Source organism: Podarcis liolepis (genome assembly GCF_965112155.1).
Source record: "Podarcis liolepis genome assembly, chromosome: 3".
Lineage (NCBI taxonomy): Eukaryota > Metazoa > Chordata > Lepidosauria > Squamata > Lacertidae > Podarcis > Podarcis liolepis.
The window spans coordinates 64588275-64607903 of NC_139557.1; the positions used below are offsets into that span (position 1 = coordinate 64588275).

At 38.1% G+C, this 19629-nt stretch overlaps 3 protein-coding genes across 14 annotated transcripts in view; 2 read left to right on the forward strand and 1 right to left on the reverse strand.

Annotated features, from left to right (window-relative positions):
- The window catches only part of LOC310703734 (craniofacial development protein 2-like), a 609970-nt gene that overhangs the window by 542994 nt on the left and 47347 nt on the right, over positions 1–19629 (reverse strand). The gene's annotated exons all lie outside the window — the stretch shown is intronic.
- Positions 1–19629, forward strand: part of ADGRG6 (adhesion G protein-coupled receptor G6) — a 100964-nt gene that overhangs the window by 49379 nt on the left and 31956 nt on the right. For all 12 annotated transcript variants that reach the window (XM_083496244.1, XM_083496252.1, XM_083496246.1 and 9 more), the window contains 9 exons: positions 6563–6648; positions 7663–7715; positions 7815–7874; positions 11639–11781; positions 13069–13183; positions 14934–14995; positions 16018–16225; positions 17375–17540; positions 17993–18133. In XM_083496244.1, coding sequence (XP_083352370.1) covers positions 6563–6648; positions 7663–7715; positions 7815–7874; positions 11639–11781; positions 13069–13183; positions 14934–14995; positions 16018–16225; positions 17375–17540; positions 17993–18133 — 1034 coding nt within the window. The remainder of the gene's footprint in view (positions 1–6562; positions 6649–7662; positions 7716–7814; positions 7875–11638; positions 11782–13068; positions 13184–14933; positions 14996–16017; positions 16226–17374; positions 17541–17992; positions 18134–19629) is intronic.
- On the forward strand, positions 499–6553 carry LOC310703729 (uncharacterized protein). Its single transcript, XM_083496266.1, has 2 exons — positions 499–5666; positions 6089–6553. The coding sequence occupies exon 1, from the start codon at positions 990–992 to the stop codon at positions 3888–3890; it is 2901 nt and encodes a 966-aa protein (XP_083352392.1). The 5' UTR covers positions 499–989; the 3' UTR covers positions 3891–5666; positions 6089–6553.

Here is a 19629-nt window from a genome sequence, read left to right on the forward strand (position 1 = left end):
GCTTAAACAAGATGACTTCACATTCCTCTCTTCTCCCCTGCAGCCCTCTGTGCACCCTCAAAATCTGCTTTGGGTGGTTAGGAAACCCTAACCAGATTCTGAGGTGCACATATAGAGCTCCAGCAGAGTTAAGAGGAAGGTGAAGTCCCATAGTGTGTTGGAATCCTCTCCTACAACATTAGATTCTGCCACTTTTATACTCTGCTCATAGGGGCTTCATTTATGGTTACTGAAGGGTTGAAACAGTTCAGATCTGCTTGTGAGGTTCATTAATTCAAGCAGAAGCACTAGGAGCAAAGCAAATCCCCTTGGAACCAATCAATGCAGAGTAATACTAGATAAAAATCAACTAAAATGGGTGCTCAAACTTTATAAAGGTCAAGGATATCAAATCAGGCATGGTCATTTCATGATGAAAGACTACTAAGGGCTGCCTTTAAAATGCTACTTCTTGAACAGTTCTGAGGAGACAAAAATTATCAGGAGATAGCAGATAATAAATGCTTGTTGCTTTTTAATTCTAACATTTCTATCAAGTAGATTGTGATAATAAACTGTCCTGTACTTCCCCCCTCATGAAACCTCATAAACCTATGCAAAAAATCTGTTTTAATTTGATTTTATGTTTTTAACGAATGCATATTTGTTAGAATACAGCTATTCTTGTGCAGGCGATGGTTGTTTATAACTCATCCTTTAAAAACCATAGGGCCAAGTTATGAATGTTACTGAATGATTTAGGTCGGTGAGAATTGCTGATGTTTACAGTGAGCAGAGTAACTACTCAATACCCCTTTTATGTTTTTTATGTTTCTGAATATCAGAGGAGACTCAAAGTTGGTATACATCAGTGCAGTTCCTACTAAATTGAGAGAATTCCTCTGTTTATTCAGTCTCTAAGCCTGATCTGAGGGAGAGGTAATTCATTTTCATAAGTAACCCTTTTGATCTTTTAACCTTATGGCTTACTATATACAGACCTGCAGGCAATGAAAGCTCCTGCTACAGTGATCTTCAGAGTCAAGAGAAGTTCAGCTGATTCCTCTCAGCCAATACTACAAGGGCAGGAAGATTCTAAGATCAGAGGCGTCAAAAACATAGGAATTATTTCAACTCCAATAGTATGGCCTGTGAAGCAGAGGCCTCTTCATGCCAGTAAATCTGCATCAATTGAACAAAGTCCAGAGAGAAAAAATGCACCCAATTATTTTATCCCAACAACACCAGAGGTCACATCATCTGCTCCTGAGGAGCAGTCGATATCTCAAGTGAATATCTTGGGTCCTTTTACAGAACAAGTAAACATAGACGAGAATTCTTCCTTGAAGTACTCCATCTTTAATAATGTTTCAGGGCATTCTAAAAGTTTGCTAATTGAGAGTAGTAACCAAAGAGAAATACCAACTATCCCTCTTGATCATATCAGAAACATGGTACTCCCTCTTCAACAGAGTGAAAGTGTTGACAGAGAGCCAATATGGACTTGGGCACCTCAGTTAGAAGATCCTAAATCAGATTCTTTCTTTCCTTCTCTGAGCAAGAGTATCTTTCATCAACCCACAGAGAATACTCAGTGGTTGTTATCAACAAATAGTTACACATTCTCTTCTGCTTATAAATATGCTTACAATTTCTTACAGTCTTTGAGTGAAGTTGCAACATACAATCAAGCTGTTTCTGATATTTCAGAAGAAATACTTCCATCTCTTTCTGTCCAGTCTTCTTATACCCACCGTATGCAATTATTTCAAGAAACAAAGGTAGACTTACTAGAAAAAAGGTCACTTGGAAATGTCTACCTGGAGCCCACAAAGAGAATTCTACAAGAGGATTCTATTAGAAATGGGTTTTATATTTTTGGTGAACTACAGCCTACAAAATTTAATTACATCAAAGACTATAATTCAGTACATTTTAAAAAACAAGTTTTTAAACAGAGTGCAAATCCCTCTGGCTCCTTACAAAACATGAAAGCCTGGTTTCCAGATGTTGTGCCCATAATTCAGCCAACAGAAGTTTTCCTGCCAGCAGAATACAGTACAGAATTGCAAAGTTTATCAGCTGTTTTACCAAAAAGAGACACACACTCAGAAATTCAACAGACTGTTTTTGTTTCATCGTATCATGGAACTTTCAACACTGCCCCTTTAAAAGGTGGCTTATTTACATTTAGACCTCTAACTGAAGAAGAGGTAGTAGAGGCCTCTTCTCCAGAAGATGAATTTGAACTCCCAGATACATTTCTTGCTTATACCAACTCCATGTCTCTTTCCTTAATTTCCTTGGAAAATAAGGTTCCAGGATCTGGACATGTAGAAAACAGTGAGCCTGATAAACCACATAATGACATGACTCTTCCCACAATTGATTCTAAACGGATGGATAAAATCGATAAGTCCTGGAAGCCTGGTGACTTAAGTCATCCAACACAATATGTAGATAATTGGATTTTGGGAAAAGATCCTCTAGTGCCTTCTGAGGACTCTACAGAAAGGTGGCAGCTCTTCTTCAGCCAGTCAGTTTCTTCCCTAACAGAAGGAGTGTTGCTGCCTGCCACAGAAACAGATGACATCACCATGCAAACTGCCCCTAATAATAGCACAGTGGACCATGGAACTGAACAAATAAACACTTCTACTTCTGTGTCAGAAAAGAATAGAGAGAAGCATAATTCAGTTGTTCCGATACTCTCGTCAAGGATTTCAGAAAGTATGGAAAGAACATTTCCACTGGAAACAAAAAGAGACCTTCCTCTTAACATAAGTGTGTCCATGAACGATGAATCTCCACTTTATTTTCCTTTGACTTCATTAGAAATACCTGTGATTCAGCCTTCCATGCATTTGCAAATAAGTACTTCTGATAGGTTGTATGTAAAATTGAAAAGTACTGCTGTGTTAGCCACACAGCAAATTCTGGATAAAACACAAGCTGGCTATATAATAAATACTTTCCCTTATCATACTGAACTATTAACACAAACTTTTAAGCCTCCATGTACAGAAAGTGCCTGTACAGTTTCAGCACTGAGTCTAATAAATGTGCAGTTTGGTAGCCACTCAGCAGCACTGATGGTGTCAACACCTTTAATCTCACGAAGTCTTCTAAGTGACCTTGGTCAAAATTCTCCTGATTTGGGCTATTCATGGAACGAAGTCCTAAATGTACAAACAAGCCCACTGAATGAAAGCCATATAAGTGTCAATGTAAAACAACCTTTGGAAGATTCAGAAAACAAACGTACCCCTTCTCTTCAGCTAGAAAATGTTGATACAGTTGTTGGTGATGTGGATCATGAAAGTATTAAGCCTAATATAGAAGCTACCATTTCAGGAGAGGAATCAGTTTGGAAGGTGCATCGCTTTAGCAAGCATACCTATAGTTCTGCAAACAAAGTATTGCCCTCCTTCAATCCTAGTAACAATTATGCTACTGATTTGTACATTTGGACAATTTCCCCATCTTTTGAAGACTTCCTGGATTATGATAAAACAGCAACCTACCATTCCTTTTTGGAACCAACAATTTCACTGGTAACAGATGTGATAGCAGAGTCACCTCCATTTCTTGAATCCATTATTCATTTTAATGAAAGTACCTTAAACAGCACAAATGTCACAATTGGAATGACACTCCTTCATAATTTGCAAACTCAAGGCTCAGTGGAAAAGGTGACTCATGAATTTTTTTTGTCCAATGTGACATCTAAAGCAAACCAAAGTATTGTAGCCCACACAACACTGAGTCCTAGCACCAGCTCTCCCAAATCTTTGTTGTCTTGTTTTTTATGCAACATCTTCATTGACCGGGACTGCCCGTGTGGACCTGAGGTCAAGCACAGTATGTCAAAGTGTGATAGTAGACGTAGAAAACAATCATCCATCTGCTAGATCTTGTAGAAATTGATTTAGAATAACTAGGACTAGACTAGACTCCACACATAGTATTGTAAGCCTTTAACAGTGTGATCCTATACATGTCTACTCAGAAGTAACTCCCATTGAGTTTGGTGGGGAATACTTCCAGGTAAATGTGTATAGGAATGAAGGCTAAGTGAACTTGATTAGGAGTGCATTTACACCATTTTTAAAAAGATTAGTAATGATAATATAGATCTTTAGTAGGTAACTCTAATCACTATCATCCCATCTACTAACCACAAAAACTTTGAGGAGACTATTATGACAATCTTATATATTTGATTCACCTATTCTGCCCATGCACATTTTGGTTTGTTTCTCTGTGTATACTTGTCCATGCAGGCATTTATTTTATAAAGAAAATACAGTTTGATCAAATGTGGGGCTGCATGTGAGGCTTTTAAGTTCCACCCACCCAGCCTTTCTTCATTAGGGTTGCCACATCCAGGGATACACAGAGCTAATTTTTGTATCTTTCTCCCTCTCTGCTTGATTCGGGGAGAGGAGAGAGAGAGTGGAGAATCTATGGATGCTGCTACACAAACACAGCTCTGGTCTGAGCTCCTGAAAACATTTCTGGTTTGATTTTTGTTTACCAACAGAACATTGTTGAATGTATTCAACAAGGTAAATCAAACCCTAGCAATTATACATAAATACAGTTATATTAAATTGCTTAGATTGCCCCTTGATATTTTACAACAGTTAGAATATTTACAAAAGAAAATAAACATAATTTCAAATAATAAAATTGTATCTTAAGAATCCTTTTGATTTTGTCATTTTATAGTCTCCTGAGAGATGCTAGAGTCTTCTATACTAACCTCAATGAAACATGTTTTCACTCACCATGTGATACATCTTAAACAATTTAGTTCTACTTTATAGATGGTTTATTATAGCTTTTCTATTAAATATGATATAATTTATCATGTATTTCTGTATCTCCACCTAACCTAATTGCAGAAGTATTTTTCACTGAAGCAGAAGTGTGATTTTCATAGAAATTGGTTCATACATCACTGAGGGCTCATATAACTGTCCAAATATATGATGTGACAGAAGACCGCCAGTAGTGTTTGGTTCAGCAAATGCTATTAATCCAGTCCAGTGTGATAGTGATCCATACATTGGGGGTTGGGGGTGGGTGGGATCACAAGCACTGTCATATTCATTGTGGGGAACCTGTACATCCCATGGGTTTTCCTTCACTTGTAGCTTCACTCACAGGTTCTAGGCTGTTCAATCACTATTATGGAACATTATACACTCCCATTCTAATAGATAAGCTTTTTCAGTTGGTTATTAGACCCTTTCATATTATTGCTTTAGTGGAAATGGGGACGTAATCCCTCAGATGTTTTAGGCCTCCATCGCACAATAGTCAGGTTTTATGGCAATTGTGGGCCACAGATTTCCCATCTCATTTAGCTTAGGCAGAGAGATAGTGATTGGCCCAAAATTGCCTAATGAGCTTCATGGCTTAGTCAGGATTTGAACCCTAGTCTCCCAGGTACTGGGCCGACACTAACCACAATTCCACATTGATTGTTGTCACTTTTGCCATGTAGGATCAAATTTATCTCTGTCTTGAAAGTAAACAGACTGCCCCAGCTGCACTGTGTGTTTTATGTTACTAGATTGGTATCTTCAACTATATCATGTTTTGAGTCACTGACTCACCTTATCTGGCATAGAGCAATAGGCCCTATTATACAAAACAAGATAAATTTTTGCTTCAGGGACGTGAATATTTGTAATAGATCATAAAAACAGCCAAAGGAGGAGTTTGCAATTTGAGTGATCATATTTTAAATTCTGATTTATTTATGTTTTACTATTGATGCAATGGCCCAATATTTGTAAAACATTATCTTTATTAGTATAATGAAAAGATAATTTAATCATCAACATATTTAATACTTAAGGTAATTGCTAAATACTAGTTAACTGTTACCACAAAACATAAAAATAGTTAATAGAACTGTTAATTATAGCAATGTTATATAAGCTTTCTGTTAACCTGAATGATGCAAAGTTTTTCTCCTTGGCTTTTATTATGAAAAGCCAGAGTAAATCTATAGTTGCAGGCAAATTTGACCTATTAGAAAACAAAATTTAGATTTAAAAGTTGGTTGGGCTACGTGGCAGCAGTCTACTATTTCAAGCATTACCAGCATCAAGATTTAATGGCATAGTTGACAATGTGTTTTGATTGGTTATTTTATCATTGTTCCAATTCTATCTGGTGATACTGGGTTGCAGTCTTTGCACATCTAAGCTTCATCTGCTCACAATGAAAATAATTGAAACTTGGATATAGTCTGACTAAGCTATGGGTTGCATCCAGTGAAGATGTCTTGTTCGTGCAAGGTCTTGCATTTGTGTGATAGAATTTCCCCCATCTCTTCCTGTGCTCACTTTCCATCTCCCCAACATGCCCCAGAGGATATGGGGAAAACCCTTAGAACAGATCAGGGGTGGGGAGAATTCTGTTGTATGAGTGGAAATCCTTTGACAAACTGGACAAGTTCATTGGATACCACCCTATATATTTCAATACATTTTCAAACAGGTTTTTGCAGGCTGCTATAAAACATGTATCATGGTTCTAACTTTTACAATGTTTTTGTAATATATAGGGGGACTGTTCTACAGAATTGCCATTACTGTCTATACTTCCAACCTTGAATCAGAGTCAAGTGTTCAGAATGCAGTTGCAGAATGGGTAAGTTAGGCTTTTCTATAAACCTCTTCCTCTGCTCATTATTATTCAAATTCAATTTAACAAATACACAATTCAAAACAATGCACATGTTAGAACTTAGAAACTTATTCTGCAAAGCTTGCTGTAACGTAGGGATGTTTCCGGAATCCAGTACCCATAGGCCCCGGCCAAAAGTGGTCAGTGCTCAGAAATTATGGGAGTTGCAGTCTGACAGCATTTAGAGGGCAACAGGTTAGCCTCCCACTGTAATGGCTGGGGTGCAAACAGTTCTCTGTTGCAAAGCAAGCCCTAACAGCTGTGATGTAAACAGTTGTTTTCATATTTTGTATCTGCTTATTTTGTATTGTTGAACTGAGAACGAATATAGAACCTACTTGACTGCCTCATATTGTAGCAGAATGGAAGGATTAAAACCATCAAATGCAAGTTCCATTAAAGAATTATATTTGGAGAATCAGTACAATGCCTTCACAGTTGCTCTGTTCATGGGCACTCTGTCTGCATCCTTGGTTAACTTGACCAAAGCAACTGCATTTGTAGGATAACAGCTTCCATAAAGTTTGTCCAAAAGTGGGGATGACAACATCCTTCTGTGACTATCACTATGCTGTAAAATCTGAGATCTCTCCTTTTCTCTAACCTGGATTCAGTATTTTATGGCTATAGTGAGGGTACAGACAGGATAAAGTTTTGTACACTAGTCCCTACGTGCAGAGTCCTTTATATGCCTGTGATTTCCTCATTGTTGTCTTGCTGTATTTGTAAAGAATGGATCTCTGCCTTATTTTTCCAGCATTTTTAAAGATGGTATTTTTGCTTTACTGACCCATCGCTCAAGACAAAAATGTGGTGTTCACTCTGAATGTTCACACAAGGTCACACATACAAAATTGGCACAAAATTGCTTTTCTCATACAACACTGTAATGTTAAAGTGAAGGCAAAGCAAGATGTACATTTCTGCCATATAGTACATGTCTTTCAACCTTTATGATGTTGTCCTTTTGTTTTCCAGCTAAATCGCACCTTTCAGAATTGGAATTACACTGTATATGTGGTCAATATAAGGTAAATGCTTGCTACGAGTGAAACAAAAGACAAGTTACCATTCTCTTGGGTAAGGTTATTTCCCCTCAAACTTTAACATTTGTGTCTCTTGTTTTGTAGCGTTCAGCTGAGTACTGTGAAAGAAGGAGTAAGGGAAAAGAGAAGCACAAATGATCAAAGGTAAAATTATGTGGATAGGCTCCAAAATAATTCTGATAATCTTCTTAATTTCATCAGGTGCTGAAATAATTGTTTAGAATGTGACGGACAATTTACACTTAACCTGGTAGCAGTGTGAGAGATATTTTCCATGCTGCCCTTGATCAGAGGCAGTATGCTTCTGCGTACAAGTTGCTGGAAACTACAGGAGGGGAGAGTGTTGTTTCCTCCCCCCCCCCCAGGCCTGGTTGCAAGCTTCCCATGGGCATCTGATTGGCCATTCTGAGGGCAGGATGCTGGGCTAGAGGGGCCACTGGCCTGCTCCAGCAAAGCTGTTCTTTTTTCCAAGCTGCTCTGTGTTTGATACAAGGAAATTCAGTGAGTGGGGCCAGTTGCATGGTTCCTGTTTGAGAAGGTTAGAAAGCAGCATTAAAATGCTATAAAAGCATACATTTGGTCCCATCATTGTGGTTCCTGTATTCAGTGGCCTACACACCCACCCACCCACAAAGCAGCAGTAGCAGCAGCATGGAAATTCATTCTCCATTATATGCTCCCACACCACTGAAGAATGTATGTAATCAAAATGGATGGGACAAATTATGTAGAACCATATTGATTTCAATTGACACTGCAGGAAAGACCCATGTGTCTCACGGAATAGTGATATTCATATGTGCTTCTCCCAGCACCATGGGATTACACAATGAGAGAAGTTCAATGGGTGGCATTTCATCTGAAGGGGCAAGTTGGTCCTAGACCAAGATGAGAAGAGGCCATTTGTGAAGCAGTTCCCACACTGCTGACAGAATAATGCAAACTGAATCTATACCTTTGCTTAATTTGTAAAATTAAAGTGCTTTTTGTTGCTGCTGCTCTGTTCCCTTGCACATCACAGCTACCTTCAAAAAAGCCCTATTCATTCATCCTCTCAGTAAGAAAACCTATATAATTAGAAACTGAACTCTTCAAACCCAGGGATAGTGAAAGAAGTGACATGAAAAATTACATCCTCAGGAAGAGTAAAGGAAAATGCAATATAGAAATACTTGGTCATCTTACATCACTTAGTAATCTGCATCAAAGTGATCCAAAGTACATACTGCTCACTGTGTATGAGCCAATGACAGATGCATGTTTGCCCAGTCCCAAAGTGCATGTCTTTATCAGCACCTGGTGCAGCCTAAAAATATATCTGGACAGCAGGAGTGTGACAACACAAATTTTATTTAATTATTAACTGAACAAGATGGTGACATTTAACTGGTTTTTATTGTAATGTGTAATGTTTAATTTTCCTATTTCAGTATTTCTCTGTTTCCCAATTTGAGGGTCCATCTAGAGAGCAGAGTTGAAATGAAGATTAATATGATGATGAGGGCATTTGTTTCTGGTACAGTGGTACCTCTGGTTACAAACTTAATTCGTTCAGGAGGTCTTTTCTTTAGCTAATGGGGCCTCCTACTGCTGCTGCGTCACTGGAGCGCGATTTCTGTTCTCATCCTGAGGTAAAGTTCTTAACCCGAGGTACTACTTCTGGGTTAGTGGAGTCTGTAACCCAAAGTGTTTGTAACCTGAGGTGTTTGTAACCCGAAGTACCACTGTAGTTCCTTTGACTCCACACTTTCACACACGAGTATCATTTGCATGTGTATTGGTTTAATTCATTGATGCCATGCCCTTTTTGACATCACAGTAATGCCACACATTTCTGTTCCTGCTGCTGCTGCTTTTCCCTGAAAGATCCTACAGATCCTAGGTGTAGCCATATGACCAAGATTGGGTCACATGGGTAAGAAATACATCTTCCTAAGGGCTCCTCTGTTTCCCTGTGTAGATTCCCCATTTTATTTTGCAAACAGCTTTGCAGTCTTTCGACTTGGTTGTTACTTATCAGCTCAATAAACATGTGCTTGCTTCAATTACCCTACTTGATTATAATATTTTAGGCCCATGGTCTATGTTTAATCTTACTACAGTGAATAGATGTTCTTACTACTGATTAACCAGCAACCCACTCATATAAAAGCACCAATCATATTTAACAAACTTTTTAGAATTGTTTTAACTGTGAGCTGCTCTAAAAGTCTGGATTAATAGAGTGGGGTAAGGAAATACATTCATAAATAAATAAATAAACCTAGGAGTAGGTATCCTTGAATCATAGATATGATGTTGATAACAACAATGAATGTCAAAGTATTCAACTAAGAGTATTGGAAGAGATTAGGAATCTGTGAACCTCCTGATAAGATCTGCCAGTGGAAGCCCATACAAGGGATTCTGCTAGTGGATAGGCTTTTCCTCCTCCCTCCACCACCCCATCAGATTGACTGGGGGGGGGGCACTTGGGAGAACACATGAAATATTGCCCAGGGGAAGCAGAGGTGATAGCCTTCAATCAAGCAACCAGAAATGCTTGTGCTAACAGAGCAATATATTTAGTACTACATTGAAGTTCTTCCTTAGTTTCACTTACAACTCATCCAGGCTTCCTTTTGTGCTGTGTTTCAAGACACAGGTCCAGGCTTTAAAGCTCCATGTCCAAGCTGGTTTTCTGTGGATTGCCATTTTCTCCAATTCAGAGGTAAAACACAAGTTTTATTGGGAAAAGGACAAAACAAAACCCTCTCAGACATGGCTCAAAAAAAGTCTGGATGACCCCCTCACTCGCACTGAAATCAGTGCTACTTCTATTAAGTCATGACTAATTTATCACATTGATTTCAGTGGAAGCACAATGAAACTAAATAGAAAAATAGCCCCTCTACTCTTCTCTCATCAGGAACAAATGATGAGCAGATATCTGTTTACAGAAATGTAGGACTCAAGCCTTGGTATTTTGTGTGACCTGCAGCTGAGCATTTTTTTTAGGTGAGAAAGTATCAGTCTGAGTACCAGGCATTCCCTATCTTTGTTTCAATTAAAAAACAACTCAGTACAATGCAAAACATATAAAACTGAGGTGTGAAGTTGACTTGTTTCTGCTAACCATAGTTAAGATTCATCAGTTTGTCCACTTCAAATGACATGATAAACTGTGGTTAAACATAAAACAGAAATAAATGCTTCCAAATTCTTCCTTGCAACCACACCAGGGGGAATGTGCTGTCCCAATTCCTGCATAGGATCATTCTCCAAATGCTAAACTGTGCTTTAGTATTATGTCTGAGCAGCTCAACTGAACAAAATTCCCAAGGAAGTTTACTGGTTCCACTGCTATTTTCTTTTTGGCACACAATGGAAATTTGCTGCTTTCAGCAGTCTGTTTAAGGTTTTTTTTAATGCTGTTCTTTGGATGTTGACTGTTATGTTTGTTGTGAATCTTACTGTGTTTTTAGTTTGATTGTACAGTATACAGTTAATTTGGGATGTGCTGGTTTTTGAAGTTTGTGTTCTTTTGAATGCCACTTTATGTACACTTTTTTAGAAATGTTGGCTAGAAATTTGACTCCTACCATTTATCCACTTTTACAAATAATCCTATATAACTTTTTGGCATTTCATTTTCTTCCCTGAGGTAAGTTGTTGTTGTTGTTTGCAAGACTTTTAATTCCTATTTTCCAGGAAAGTAGGTGAAATTCTAGGAATGAAGGTAGGAATTGCAAAAACAGCAGCATTTCTAACATGACAAACTGTAATATTGTTGAGTCCATGGAGGAGTTTCTTCATTATTTTTGGTGAATGATAGAATGCAGATACTATGATTAAGCTCTTCTTCCATATTTAAGATGACCTGTTGCCAGTTTTATTCTGATTCAGCAACTGGACAATTTTCTTTGCAGTTTTGATGTCCGGGCTCTTCTGGTTTACAATTCTTCCAGCAATGTAAGTTTAGAAAAGCATATGATAGAGAAGAAACTCAAAAGCAGCAATGAGACTATGGGAAATGGCTTGAAACTTGATAAAGTGGATGTTAATCCAATTGGTAAGTACAAAAGCTTCACCTTTGCGGTTCTCTATGTTTTGGTTGCCTAATAAAAATTATTATTATTCCAACATATTTCTATTCACTGTGTAAGAAAAGTTTGCTTTTTAAAACATGAAAAACATTTTGAAAGTGCTGTTTCAGATTATGCTTTTATAGAAAATGTGTTTAAAGTAGTGAACTGTGATCAAACAAATTAGGTCATAGTATTAATAGCACCATTGAACCAAAACTGCTAAGTCATTAAAAAACTCTTCTTTAGCCTGAGGAAAGACAAAAAAATTTTTTTTTTGCATTGCTAAGATGTTTTTAACCATATATACTTTCTTAAGAGAGGGAAAATGAACAAATACTTCAGACTTTAACATGTTGTGTTTTATTTTATTACAGTTGGCATTCCATATAATTCAGATTGTAATACAATATAAGAAATAAATGCAGCAATAAAAATAAAAGTAAAAATCAAGGTGAATATTTAATGTGGGCATGCCACAGGCCACCTGAATGAAGTTCACAACCATTAGAAGCCTACAGACCACAATTTCTGTAACCTTGATGTAGATATTTATGAATTTTGGATTAAGGGTGAATCCAGTTCAAAAGTTGGTCACGTATGTGTGTCTAGGCATTTCTCCCTTGATTTTGCAGGGTAAATATTGCAGGATTTTAGGCTTATCTGTAAATGCACAGATAAGCATGTGCATGTGTACATCATGGGCATACATCATGGGGTGGACAGTGAACTTGAGAAGGATTGGAATGAGCAATCTCAGGACTTCACTGTATATTCAGTTGATACAGTTTGCCATCCTTCTGAATAGGGCCTTTGTTAATTCATGAATAGCTGTGCACAACTGAGCTATACAGTCTGTCATTCACCAGTTATTTACCTCTAAATTCATGCAGTCCAAGCATTACATTTTGAATATTGCAAGGTACCAATTCAGGAATAAGGAAACTGAAAATTATTTGAAGAACTTCAATATTGATTTAGAAAATCCAGATGAATGATTTATCAGATTATAAATTATCTTTAAATGGGAGAATTCTGTTGTACAGTTACTTATTTTTCAAGCTCTTTGTTTTATATCAGTCACCAATGGGAAAAGTGTGGAGCTTATATTCTGCAATATCTGTAAACACAGGTGTCTATCACAATTGCTGATTCAGGTAGCTTTTTATAGGTTAAAAAATGGCAGTATAAAAGAATCAGAATGAGCCTAATTTAAGACAGAGAGAGTGAGCGATTTTGTTGTTCTGCATCATTGTTTTCATTCTATTTTGTAGAAAAATGCGAGAGGGAAGAATACCCACTAAATTATTTGTGGACGGAAACCAGACCAACAGTGACTGACTTCACACCCTGCCAAGGCAGCTCTACTCAGAATGCATCAAGAACATGGTAAGAGCTCAAAAATTGCACAATGAGTAGTGGTGAAAGAAAGATGTAGTGATTTAGAATACAGTTAGCTATAAATGATGGACTGCATAAACATTACCATGGAAGAAAGCAGGGACAAAACATAGGTAGTACTTTTAAGGTCTATCATACATATATATTTTACCTGCATCCTGTATATGATCCAGTACTGTACATTTCTGCACCATTGATTTTATGTAATGCTTATGAACAGAGTTTCTAAAATACATGACTTACAGTTTATTAGATTGTACACTGGTCGAGAATTGCTGTTCCCTGGGCTGGATGCAGCCTCTAGGCATCCCAATCTGGCCCACAGTCTCACCTCCTCCATAATTAGGCTAAACAGCACGGGTAGGCATTTTCAGAGAGGGAAGATTAATCTTCCCCATGCGCTGTAACCTGCCACCCACAATGGAAATCCCCCATGCATGTTTGAGGTTTGAAAATACATACTTTGAAGTCAATAATAGACTATTTTCAAGCTTAATTCATACTCATGTAGACTACAGGTGGGGAGAGAAGAGTTAAATTTCTCCTTTTCATGTGCTAACACACACACACACACACACATTGACAATTGGACTTTAGAGCAGCCTCCTGTTGGGCCTAATCTAAGGCTGTTGGGAGGGAAGGAAAGAGGGGTTGGTCTTTGTGAAGAGTGTGACTGGGGGTAGGGAGGGTTACTTGTTCCCTTCCCAACAGTAGTCTACATGAATATTCCCACCCCCAGCATTTAGGCTTAAAAAAGTTGAACTGTTTATATCAAGCCCAATTGTGAGGAGGCGTCTATATATGAGCATGTATGGATGGATTTAAATATGTATGTACTGTCCATGTGTGAACTTTGTGTGTTCTTTATGCATGTACATAGTTCTGCAAATATGTTTGGACTGCGCTTGTATGCGTACCAGCTCTGACCCATCCATTTTGCTGCCACCCCTATTGGCATGCAGCCCCTGAAAGTCTTGCCACCAGGGAGTATGTCCTTCATCTTGAAAACCGTTCCCTACCCTATGGTAGAATAAATAAAGCTACTCTGTTGGAGTTAAAATTAATGCATAACAAACCCATTTCATTAGAGCTTATATTCTTGGCTAATATAACAATTCCCAGCTCCAGAAATATGCCTTTAATTTTCATGAGCTGAGTTCATACCAATCTAATGTTTCAGAGTAATCCTTAATAATAATATTATCATCAGGTTTATTCCCCAAACTGGGCCCAACATTTTGAACAGCAACATATTGAACATCATTTGCTTGAAGTTTTCCCAAAGTGCTGAAAAGAATCACAGAAGATAAAGGATTGAGCTAATGTTCCTTGATTGCTGTTTCCTTGAAGCACAAAGTAGTATGTGAAGTGGTACAAAACAGGAGCAACGAAGTGAGGATGCACAGGATCTGGGCACATCCAGTTTTTGAATAGCAGAACGATAAGATGCTAGAATAGAGCTTTCCAAACTGTGTGTCGCGACATGTTAGTGTGTCGGCTGCAGTGTGTGGGTGTGTCACGCAAACGCTCCCCACGCTCCTCCCAGGGCTGGAAAGGGATTAGTTTAACCTCCGGTTCGCTAGTAAAACTGAATTACTGTGTCACGAAATGATGCAAGTCTAAAAAGTGTGTCACCAACATGAAAAGTTATTGGAAGTTTAGAAAATACAACCTCTGTACCCTGTTGTTCCAAACAATGTTGTTACTATGATCATGCTTGTTTTATTTTTATTTTTAGCTTTCTAAATCTAGGTAATTACACATCATATTGGGGTGCTCCTGACCTTAGAAACTGCACAGGCAAGTTTTTTGGTTTTCGTTATATAATGAATTTAATTTTGAAGCATTATTATAGACCTTGGTTACTAGACTCTCTGGCTTTTTGAAGTACTTTGCTGAAGAAGTATGAGTATTTTCCTAAAGTCCAAGGCAGGGGTGGGAGAACCTTTCTTGAACAAGGGTCAAATTCCCTCTTGATCAACCTCTGGGAGGTGCTTGCCAGTGGTGGATGAGGCCACTCTACATTGTCTCACACACATACAGCATAAACTCTCTCACACACCTAGATGTACAGCACTGACATATACATGCATACACACATTTAGCACATATACAGATACTCCCCTGTGCCAGGAAATAGGCTTGGAAAAAGCATTTTAGTTTTTTGTGGGGTTCCCCCCCCATAAATGGAAGTCTGCTTTCAAGATCAGTTATGTGTGTGAGGGGGAGGTGTTTTCAGTGGGTGCAGAAGGTGCTCTAATTCCCCCCCCCAAAAAAAATACCACCCCCATGTTGCAATTAAGCTTGGGAGAAGGCTTGAGACAAATTTTCAAGCCCTAAAACCTGCATGGAGGTGAGATGAGGGTGGGGTACTTCAGGCCTGAATCAGTCCATGAACCACCAATTCCCCACCCATGGTCTAAGTCAGGCATGAGCAAACCTGGCCCTCCAGCTGTTTTGGGGCTACAACTACCAACATCCCTAGCTTACTGGACCAGTGGTCAGGGATGATGGGAATTGTAGTCCCAAAACAGCTGGATGGCCGAGTTTGCCCATGCCTGGTCTAAGTCCATAATTCAGCACAGAGTTATGTGGCTTAAGTTAAATGTTTCCCGTGGTTTTAGTCACACTTAATTTCAACATAATCACCTACAGCTCCAGATTCACAACCTAGATCTGGATCAATACACAATGCAAATCACTTTCTTTATGTTATATTCTCTTGTAGTCTGGTACAGAATGCTTTACTTTACATTTCAGTTGAGGTTTTTCCCCCCTGGGACTGTTTTTTATTAAGATTTTGTTTTGTGTGTGCTTTTCAGATAATGCAGCTGATATAGCCAATCAGCTTCTGAATCTGACAGGAGAAGGGCAGCAGCTGACTTCAGACAAAGTCAATGATGTCATCCAGAAGCTAAAAAAAATTGTGAATGATGAAGAAATCAATGAATCCCTGGGTTCTACTGTGGTCACAATATTTTCTAATATCCTGACCAGTTCTGATAGTGTTTTGGCAGCATCGTCTTCTGAGTAAGTGTTCCTTGAAAGACAACAGAAAAAGAGTGGCTTATAAGAACATTTATTTGCAAGATACCCCCCACCAAAGGATATTTGTCTTTCATAAATTCATAGTGCACAAGGGACACATACTGTATTCAGTGTACTCATTTATTTCGATTTTTAAAAATGACTTTCCCAAGTGAAGTGAATAAAGAACTAAAACCAAATTTCAGACATACTAGTATTGGGATTCATGGGCTTGACAGTAAATCCATTATTTCGATGTTAAAAAAGCATTTGCTGGAAATTTAGCAGTTAAAAGAAACAGAAGTAATAACAAAGACAATGTGATGTGACATTTACTAACATTGATAAATTCTCAGATCATAGATACAAACACAAAGGTGCTCCATTTAAACTGATTTAAATTGCTATAACTCATTAGCTAAAGCTATATCCCTGTTTAGGGAAGTTTTTAATGACTGATGTTTTAATGTATTTTTAATCTCCTGTTGGAAGCCACCCAGAGTGGCTGGGGTATAAGTAATAAATAATAATAATTAGGAGCCCAATGGGAATCATAATGCAGGTAGAGAGGTGATTGCTTTCAAGAGCAGTCATGATCAGGTTACTTGGGCAACAGTAGTACATAGGGGCCCAAATGTCTCACAGGGGTTGATCAGTCTTTATTGTGTAACTAGTTAGATTATTAATAAATTCCAGCATCATTACAAATGATTAAAACATTTGTAATAAAATTGTACTCAAATTAAAGACAAGAATCTAAAGAATGCACATAAACCTTTCACCCCAGGTTTTTAAAAAGGAGGGAAGTTGTTGATAAGGAGACAGCATTGCTTCTTTGCCTGACATTGAAGGAACAGTACAAATCTGGAGCTGTGTAGCTTTGAACCCTATTCACTCCACATCTGAAATCCAGGTGTTGAGAGACTGGCCCAAGGTGACTTCCCTCGGGTGAACCTGGGTTGTGGCTATTAGGATAGCCTATGTTTCAGGGTTTTATTGGCATTTTGAAAAATGAATGGCAGGACAATATTTACTTCCTAGTGGAACTGCTTGAACTGCAAAGACAAAAATCTTTCCTTGAGGCAGTCATGGTGTTTTTATTCTAATTGTTGTAATGATTAAAAATGATGATGATGTTCTGCTTGATTTTAGAGCTATAAAGACAATTGATGCCTTAGCACTGAAGATTCAGTTTGCAGGGCCTTCCATGAGCATCTCAACACGGAACTTGGCACTTGGTGTTTCATCTTTGAATTCAACTTCGTTCAATGGCTCCTCTTTCAGTGTTGGCCCCCAAAACAATGCTTCAGACTTTCAGGTACAGGACACATATTCAAGCGTGCGCATACACACACACACACACACAAACAAACAAACAAACACATACATACAGACATACATACATACAAACTTACCTTTAATGAATTTGCATTGGCAAAAACTCCACTGATGACACTGAATGCCTTATATTGAGATTGTGAATGTAAAGCTTCTAGGCAATGCCCTGCCTGCCAGATTTTTCCTCCTAACTCATACGACCCTGTACTGTTGCTGTGAGCTTTCTATAGCACTTTCATTCAAGGTGCTGGAGTTCAAAAGCCATACCTTTATTGAAGAAAGTGAATATAGAAAGCATCCAATTAAACTTAATCCATCACAATTTAACTTCCCAGTCTAGGCTATCTTAAGTGGGGTCTGTTATGGATAAGTTTCCTTGTCAGTCTTGACCTTGTTCAGTGTTGAAAAAAATGCTCTAATTTTGTTTTCCAGATTGGTTTTGACAAAAGTCAAGATAATTCCCTGGCTTCGGTTGCTTTACCTCCAAGCTTACTAACCCAGTTAAGTCCAGAAGAACTTGAAGCTGTATCCAGAGCTCAGTTTACTTTTTTCAATAAAAATGGACTCTTCCAGGTAATCATGAACATTAATGACTTCATTTACATAAAATCAAAAGAGCCATTTAAGAATACCATGAAACACGTTGCCATTTATTTTGTGTGATGCCAGTGAGATATTATTGATGATATCAGGCATAATATGAACACATGGAAAGTGGGATGGCTTTCATTTGACATTCATGGAGACTCTATGAGACTGGGAACTTTGAAAAACACAAAACAGGGATCACAGTTGTGTGAACAGAGCCCTCCAAGCTTACAGTTGTTAAGCACAAGGATTATTTCAGGAACAAACTAAATGTCGTCTTAATTGTGCGACTGCAGTTATATGTAAGTTCTCAGTAATGTAAATCGCATCTGCAGATGGTTCTGGGCAAGTGCAGGAGGTCCCCCTCCCCCTTCTCTCTCCCTCCAGCAGAGGTCCAAACAAAAAACGCCCTGCAGCCTCTGCTTAGTAACTTAAATCCCATTGGTTTATATAGGTTTCCTGAAAGTTAGGGTTGCCATACGTCCGAAATTTCCCAGACATAGCCAGAATACTGCAGTGTCTGGGAGGAAACGGCTGAAATGTCCAGGAAAATCCAGACGTATGGTAATGTATGTCGGAAGCTTAGATTTTGGCAAATTTCCTTTTAAAAAGCTCAAAAACTTGAAGGGTTTTTTGTGTGGCTTTTTCTTTGTTTTTTTGGAAATTTTGCCAAAAATGCTCAACAACCTTTTGAGATACAGGAACCCTACTGTAAGCATGACTTCTAAAAGTGAAATGCTTTAAAAAAAACCACCTATGTGTAAATTGCATTTATCTATGCAATTAGGATCACATGTATTTTGTGCCTGAGACCATATAATGAATGTAAAGTTGAGCATATATGATCTGCTTTATGCCATATAGTGATATAATGTCTAAATAGAGCATCCAACATAGACCCACTGAAATGAATGGAGTTAAGTTGGCCATGCCTATTGATTCTAGTGAGTCTGTTCAGAGTATGATATGGTTGCATTCAGCCCTACGTATCCACTGGGAATAAAAATAATAATAACTGGTCCTGGATTATAACGATATGGTTTTCAATATACCTCTGATGCCACTAAATTCAATTTAACTATGGCAATTTGAGGGACAGAGTGTTCTTAAAATAAGTGATTTGGAAGGTTCTCTTGCCTTAAAAATGCAGATAAGAATTGCTGAGTTTTAGTAAAGTCTCAGCAAAAACGTCTTTTACATTGCAATGAAGCTCTGCTCAAGAAAGAAGCTTTGTTTTTCAATGAGCAGCTTGTTTCCTATAAATCATTTCAAATGACCTTTGCCTCCAATGCATCCGCAGCAGAACTCTGCAGCATTGTACTGGAATATATTATTGTGCTTTTTATTGGCACTGAGGCTAGATATTAAGCATAATCTAGCCTGGCAAATCGCTATGACCCACTATGCCTTCCTAAATATTCCCAACAATATCTATAGAGTCTTTAGTCTCTGCATTTTAAAAATTCCTTTGTAATGACAAC

Excerpts from the sequence above, each read along its gene's own strand:
- LOC310703729 (XM_083496266.1), top strand. The coding sequence starts at position 990 with ATGAAAGCTCCTGCTACAGTGATCTTCAGAGTCAAGAGAAGTTCAGCT.